The sequence below is a fragment of the Pygocentrus nattereri genome, chromosome 2 (assembly GCF_015220715.1).
Source record: "Pygocentrus nattereri isolate fPygNat1 chromosome 2, fPygNat1.pri, whole genome shotgun sequence".
NCBI classification, from domain to species: domain Eukaryota; kingdom Metazoa; phylum Chordata; class Actinopteri; order Characiformes; family Serrasalmidae; genus Pygocentrus; species Pygocentrus nattereri.
This window is the reverse complement of record NC_051212.1, coordinates 55,253,821-55,261,930: the sequence shown is the minus strand read 5'-3', so window position 1 is coordinate 55,261,930 and position 8,110 is coordinate 55,253,821. Positions and strand designations below refer to the sequence as shown.

At 43.2% G+C, this 8,110-nt stretch overlaps 1 protein-coding gene across 2 annotated transcripts in view; it reads right to left on the bottom strand.

Annotated features, from left to right (window-relative positions):
* Window positions 1-4,794: 4,794 nt before the first annotated feature.
* The window catches only part of ro60 (Ro60, Y RNA binding protein), a 22,302-nt gene continuing 18,986 nt past the window's right edge, over window positions 4,795-8,110 (bottom strand). For both annotated transcript variants that reach the window (XM_037543565.1, XM_037543570.1), the window contains one exon: window positions 4,795-5,598. In XM_037543565.1, the coding sequence (XP_037399462.1) occupies window positions 5,446-5,598 (153 nt within the window). In that variant the 3' untranslated portion in view covers window positions 4,795-5,445. The remainder of the gene's footprint in view (window positions 5,599-8,110) is intronic.

Genomic DNA, 8,110 nt, shown 5'->3' with positions numbered 1-8,110 from the left:
GATGTTTTTGAGCAGATAAATAAGGAGAAAGTCAGGGTGAAAAAAACAGCTGTTTCCAAAACTGGAGCTGAAAAACTGATTAAAAGCTCCAGAGAAAACGTGGCTCCTAACAACCACCTGGAAGAGCTGGTCGACCCCCAGAACTGACCCCATCAGATAAACAGCACTGAAAGCTTTGATCTCTGAGAGAGAGGAGAAGATCAAGCTGCTTCAGATCTGAAAACATCCACAGGTATTTCTGTCCATCCTTCCACTGTGAGAAGACCACTCAGCGCTGTGGGTCGGAAAGGACGTGTAGCTGATCAAGAAGAACCTCACTGAGAAAAGGAGACGGACACATCAAACAAAGAAGCTGGACAATGGACTGACCGCCCCAGAGTCCAGACCTCAGCACCACTGAATGGGTTTGATCATCAACCAGCTTCTCAGACTGAGCTTTGGAGGCGTGTCTGCAGGTTCTTTGAGGAACTGAAAGTGAGGCTCCTGAGAAGATAGGAAGCTGGAATGAAGCTTGACCATCACTTTATAGCTTGAAAATGTTTTGAAGAGAGTTCAGAAGATACTGTGATAAAGCTGCAACTTGAAGCCGTGTAGATGGTTTTTTTTTTTGAGTGTACATGTTCAATATAGAACCACTGTCTTTACCAAAGAACCGTCTTTTTGAAGAGCGTACTCCTCATCAGAATATGAAAAAATGCATAATTAGTCACTTTATTAGGCAAAAGGTGAGTTTCTCTTTCTTTTTAATCCTCCCGTTATCCTCAAATTCACTGACACCCTTGGGGTCGTTCTGACATCAGCACATGAAATAATACCAACTACCACATTCTGGGGGGAACGATGTTCTCCCCCCATGCGGTTCTCACCCTACCACAGGTGTGGTTCTGTTTGCTTTGCTTTAGGGCCCTAACCTAAGTTTTTTGGAGACAGTTAAAAAGCTTATTATAGTGACCTCAATATCACCCAAAACAAGTAGAACAAACATGTAAAATATTAATATTTTGTTTTATAGATCTAAAACAGCCTGAGGTCAAACTGACCCCAAAGAACACAGACGATATGTACAAAATGTGTACAGAACACCGAACATATGATAATTATGTTCACCCAGTTATCTCAGTAAATTAGGAAAATTCATTAAATAAGGCAAAAAATGACGCCAGTCCTTTAATTAGAGATGTTTAACACTTAATGGGGTCAAACCTGCCCCCAAAATAACCGAAGGGTCATTTTCTTCTTCTTCTCAAGTTGCAGAGCTCTCTCATGACTGATCATATGACCGGTGTGAGTGCCACTGCAGAGCCCGTTACCTTTAACCTTGGTCCACATGACCAATCATCTCGTCCAGCTCTGTATTCAACTCAGCCGCTGATTACGGTACGTACCTCTGTGTCTTCTGACTCACTAAGGCAGAGAAATCAATGACGAATGCATCATATACAAGCCTGTCTGTCAGAACTGTGTGATTAGTAGTGTTGGACAGTAACTGAGTATCTGAGTAAATGTAATTAGTTTCTGTACTTTAGTATTTTTGGTGTATCTGTACTGAAGTTTCTCCGTTCTGGGCGACTTTCTCCTTTCACTCCACTACATTTCAGAGTCTAATATCCGACTTTTTCCACCTACATTTTGAGAAATCTGTCGTTGCTTTTGGTTTCTGTGTGTATAAAAACGTAACATGTCAAAACGAAAGAAGCGCAAAGCCAGAGCACCAATCAGGGCCCAGCGGTCACTTTGTTTAGAGCTGGTTTTGACCTGTTGGTCATACCGACCCAGTGCAGCACGCGGTTCAACGTCAGCGCAGCAGCGTAAAACTTTGGGAGAGTCTGTTCAACATAAATGATGAACTAACCTAACTTTGTGTAAATAGAGCTCAATATAGAAATATGTCCACATATGCAGTCGAGACTGACGCGGCTTTTTTCTGAATTTCTACAAACACCATTTCATTTTATAGTAAATGAGTTTGGGCTGGTTTATGTTTATGAACAGACGCCTACAGATCAACATAGTAAAGGAGCTCATCTGTGATCCTGAGTTTAAAGCCAGTTTTTATTCAACTTAAACTTGGAACTAAGTTGTAAATAAATCTGAAACTGAAACTTTGCTTGTGTGTAAAAAGTGATTTCAGAGCCACTCGGTTCTCCCTGATGGAAACTGTTTACCTTCAGTGTTTTGTGCTTCTGATCATTTTAATAGACGTCAGCGTCACTAATTAATGACGTTCTATTAAAAGACTGGTTTACCAAGAGAGACGCTGGAGGACTTTCACCTGAAATGAGTTCATGAAGCCAGTCTGGGTATAAAAATGATAACAGGACATCAGAGCCAGAATTACTCTTTTAGTACTTTTACTTTATACTTAAGTACATTTGAAGGGAAATACTTTAGTACTTTTACTCAAGTGGAGGTCTAAAGGGAGGAACTTCTACTTTTACTGGAGGAATATTTTACCCTGGGGGTCTGGACTTTAACTCAGGTACATGATTTGTGTATTTTGACCAGCTCTGCTGATTAGGCTGGGACGTCTACAGTAAAAGCATCTTCTGGAATCCTGCGTCCTCCTGACTCACTCCTTGGGACAAAGACAAAGATGTCCAACAAATGTTAATGAGACTTAGAAAATTAACTTTTATTAGATAAGTGGTAAACAGTACAGCTTTTCTCGTTTTCATTGTCAATACCAGCTACGAAGATTGACGGTGGCAGTGTGGCTTGAGCCAGTTCCCGACCATACCTTTGACACGTCGCCAATGTTTATGGAGGTATAAAGCAGAACGTCTTAAGTCTCTAATGTTACAAATATACAACCAAAAGTACATTCAATTCCATCTCTTAAACCCAACAGGTAGTCTGTCTCTACAGGTGTGTTAGAACACGTTAGCACCCACAGCTATCACCTCTACGGTTCCGTTAGCCTTTTGAAAGTCTTCCTACTTTCATAACCACCACCACCTCGTTACGACGAACGAAGGAAAGCCAGTAGCCATCAGTCAGCATAAAAGGTGACTGGTGGCCAATTCCTTTCGATCCTTATTAGTAATGTCAAACTTTGGGTTTGATCTATTTCTATCGGAGGCAAAACGGCAGCAAACGTACAAAATGCAAAGTAGCAATTTAAAGCGGAACTACAGGAACTCTGAATACATCAGAGCAACTAGAGAGATCCAGAGGGTTTGGTGTGAGATGGTCCAGACGTCTGTACAGTGGTGGTGATGGGAACCAGGCGTCGCCATGACTACAACACAGATATAGACACTTTATTTACCATCCAGAACCACCAGAGAACCTACACGAGTCTTCTGAGCTTATATGGAATGTCGATGATGGAAAACAGTGGAAAATCTGGAATAATGAGTTTTCTTTGGGGACTATTTTGCCACACAGCGCCCTGCATGTCTCCCTCCACCATGAATGGAGTTGAAGTTCTCTAAACTCTCATAAAACAGCGTCTCAGTCATCAGGCAGTGAATTCAGAACCAGTTCATGTAGGAACTTTCTGTAGGAGCTTTTAGAGGGACGTCTGGTTCCCATCACCACCACTGTGAGGAGCTTTTAGAGGGACGTCTGGTTCCCATCACCACCACTGTGAACGGAGCATTTCATACCCAACCGCTCTGAACGGCTCTGTCTCTGATTTAGCTACACAGACATTTTGGAAAATCAGTGGAATTCCCCTTTAATACATGTAAATGAACCTAATAGCAAGCCTCAGCTACCGCGCTACTATTCAATTCATTTGTTCTCCTTCTTGCAGCAGCTGTTCCTCACGGCGCAGAGCTGCACGTCGCTCACTTTCCGATGAACAGGTCAATAGTGCACCAAGAGCATAATCGCTTACATTTTTTTGCTTTTTGTTTAAATAGAATCTAAACTGCAGCTTAAACTGAAGCCAAAATTCAGTCAAAGTAATTCGGCCACGCCGCATCACAACTGAGGTATTTTCTTTTTAAAAATAAAATATTACACAAAGTGATTTACATGGGCTTTTCAGGACATCAGACTTCACCAACTGGAAGGACATTCAATATACACACTGACCAAACATAACATTCTGACCACCTCCTCGTTTCTACACTCACTGTCCACTTTATCAGCTCCACTGACCGTATAGCTGGACTCTGTAGTTCTACAGTTACAGACTGTAGTCCATCTGTTTCTCTGATACTCTGTTACCCTGTGGTCAGTGGTCAGGACCCCCATGGATCCCCCACAGAGCAGGTACTGTTTGGGTGGTGGGTCATTCTCAGCACTGCAGTGACACTGACGTGGTGGTGGTGGTGGTGTTAGTGTGTGCTGTGCTGGTACGAGTGGATCAGATACAGCAGTGCTGCTGGAGTTCACGGTGTCCACTCATTGTCCACTCTATTAGACACGCCTACCTTGTCGGTCCACCTTGTAGATGTAAAGTCAGAGACGACAGCTCATCTGCTGCTGCACAGTTTGTGTTGGTCATCCTCTAGTCCTTCATCAGTGGTCACAGGACACTGCCCACAGGACGCTGCCCACAGGACGCTGCTGGATATTTTTGGTTGGTGGACTATTCTCAGTCCAGCAGCGACACTGAGGTGTTTAAAAACTCCAGCAGCACTGCTGTGTCTGATCCACTCAGACCAGCGCAACACACACTTACACACCACCACCACGTCAGTGTTACTGCAGTGCTGAGAATGACCCACCACCCAAACAGTACCTGCTCTGTGAGGGTCCATGGGGTCCTGACCACTGAAGAACAGGGTAACAGAGTATCAGAGAAACAGATGGACTACAGTCTGTAACTGTAGAACTACAGAGGGGAACTAAACGGTCAGTGGAGCTGATACAGTGGACAGTGAGCATAGAAACGAGGAGGTGGTCAGAATGTGACGCCTGATTGGAGTGAGTATGTATGTATGTATGTATCTTCCACACTGCGAGGATAAAAAGCGAAATAAAAGACGTAAATGTAATAAATGTAACTGACAGCATAACGATTAGGGAACAAATACACATCAGACATAATAAAGAAAGGCCTCTATCAGCAAATAGCATATCATTAATCATCTGGTCAGTGGATGTACTGAGGCGTCTTCCTCAGGACTGCACTGTATTGAGCATTTAGCTTTTCTTAAATTGACACATAATCCAATAATTACTCTTTTTCCCCAATAACAAAAATATAAAAGTCAAACTCCGTGTTACAGCTTATAACACCTCATTACTGAATTTGGGCGAATAAAATAACCTGTTCTAGATAATATCGACTGAAATACCAATCCAGCCCGCTGGACTTTAGAAAATGTGCTGGTTCTTACTTGGCCCAATCGGACGACTGAAAGATGAACTCGTTTCAGCGTTTCTGTTTTGTTGTGTTTTTGTTATCGTTGTTTTTTGCCCGTCAGGAACGTGCGGTCACCAGGGCAGGTTGAGTCCACGAAAAACTACATTTCCCACAGTGCACAGCTCTCAAATGACGTCCAGCACAAAGTTACGGATGATGTCAACGGCCCGAGAATCGAACCCGCAGATGTCCAGCATGCCTCGGTCGTCCGGATCAGCGACGGAGAGGCCGTTGGTCGCCATTCCGCACACGATCAGCTTGGAAAACACGCCAGTTTTCTGATGGAGGGAACACAAACACAGAACCATGAAGGTATTCTGCACATACAAGGAACTCTGGGTCTAAGCAGTTTCTCTCAAAGGCATGTTCTATAATCAGGGCTGAAAGATCAATCCATCATATCGAAGTCACAATTATTATTATTATTATTATTATTATTATTATTATAGACTTCACTCTTAAAATGGTTCTTCAACGGTTCTTTAATAAAGGAAATGGTTCTGCATAAAACCATGAACACTCAAAGGGTTAAAGGGTTCTCTTTTCGTTTGATGGAGAACGTCTTATAGACGGTTCTTTATAACAACAGTAGCAGAACTGTTTTTGTCACGACGCCAAGCGGGAACATTTCGGTGCTATAAAGAACAATTTCCATAAACATCTACACGATCTAAAGAACCATGTAATCTTGGAAATCAGTCTTTGGTTGTTTGTATTTCTGCATAGATCCTCTGCCTTTACTAAAGAACCCTTGAAGAACCATCTTTTTAAGTGTGGAAAAAAACATTTTAAGAAGGCAATTAGAACCATAGAGCCAATCAAACCTCTACGTGTTGTGACATCACAACCACAGCTTACAGCCAGTTTGGCCGTTCAGGGGTCAAGCTTGAAGACAGAAGAGGTGGATATTCTGGTCTTCCAGGCCAAATAAATCAGGCCTGAATCATCTTATAAACAATCATTGCAATTTAAACTGCAGTCGCAATATTAGCTGGAAAAATAACACATGGCAGGGAATCTTTTCCACTTTAAAGCCCAGATATTCCTCACGAGAGAGCAGGACGGCCTACAGGATAACGAAGCGCTGTTATTGCTTAAACATTTCATTTTTGGGAAAATTTTCAGCTCAGCTGTTTATCAGCTCACCCCACACAATATGGAACAAACATCATATCAATAGATTGGGCGAGCATGATCTGATCAGTGCGAGGTGAACCTGTCTGGGAACGCACAGGCTCCAGACTTCTGGGTGACCCATTTGTCAAACGAGCTTCGGATCAGGCATTTCAGAATGACGAACGCTACCTTCGGAAAGCTGTTACGATCGGACCGCCGGGAGAGCCAATCGTTCCTTACTTACAGTGCCTTACGAAAGTATTCACCCCTTTCGCTACATTACAACCTGTATTTAAATGTTTTTTAATCTGAATTGTCTGAGATGCATCTGCACAAAATAGTCTAAGTGGGTGAAGTGAAATGAGAAAATATATATAAAAAAATCTTTGGGGGGAAAAAAAAAATCTGAAAAATATTCTGAAAGGCCCCAGAGGCTGCAACACCATTAAGCAAGAGGCACCATGAAGACCAAGGAGATCTCCAAACAAGTCAGGGACAAAGTTGTTGAGAAGTACAAGTCAGAGTTGGGTTATAAAAAAATATCCAAATCACTGATGATCCCTCGGAGCGCCATCAAATCCACTATCATCAAACGGAAAGAACACGGTACCACAACAAACCTGCCAAGAGAGGGCCGCCCACCAAAACTCTCAGACCGGGCAAGGAGGGCATTAATCAGAGAGGCAGCACAGAGACCAAAGGTAACCCTGAAGCTGCAGGGATCCCAAGCAGAGACTGGAGTATCTGTCCATTTGACCACAATAAGCCGTACACTCCATAGAGCTGGGCTTTATGGAAGAGTGGCCCGACAAAAAGCCTTTACTTACAGACAAACTCAGGAAGGCTAGTTTTGAGTTTGATGTGGGAGCCTCACCAAATGTATGGAGGAAGGTGCTCTGGTCAAACGAAAACCAACACATCTCATCACCACAAGAGCACCAACCCCACAGCGAAACATGGTGGTGGCAGCATCATGCTGTGGGGATGTCTTTCAGAAGCAGGGACTGGGAAACCGCTCCGAGTCGAGGGGAAGACGGGTGGTGCTAAATGCAGGGATATTCTTGAGCAAAGCCTGTTTCAGTCCGTCAGTGATTTGAGACTTGGACGGAGGTTCACCTTCCAACAGGACAATGACCCAAAGCAGCACTCGAGTGGTTTAAGGGGAAACGTGTAAACGTATCGGAATGGCCTCGTCAAAGCCCAGACCTTAATCCAATTCCGAATCTGTGGTCAGGCTTGATGACCGCTGCTCACCAGGAGAAACCATCTAACCTGAAGGAGCTGGAACAGTTTTTGCCTTGAGGAATGGGCAAAAATCCCAGTGGCAAGATGTGGCAAGCTCAGAGACTTCTCCAAAGCGACTTGCAGCTGTAACTGAAGTTTTCTGTTATTTTGTCCTATTTGGGGAAAAAAACCAAAAAAACAAATCAAATGTTCAAAGTTGTAGGCATGTCCTGTAAACGAAATGATGCAAAGCCTCAAATAATCCATTTTAACTCCAGGATGTGAGGCAGCAAAACACGAAAAAGGCCAAGGGGGTGAATACTTTCGCAAAACACCGTATGGCTCAATACGTCATGGTTTTGTTCCAAAACCCTTTTTCATATTTCACATTTAGCAATATTAGAACTTTTCCACCTTGTCTGGCTCTTTCCGAGATATCTGGGTGGTTTT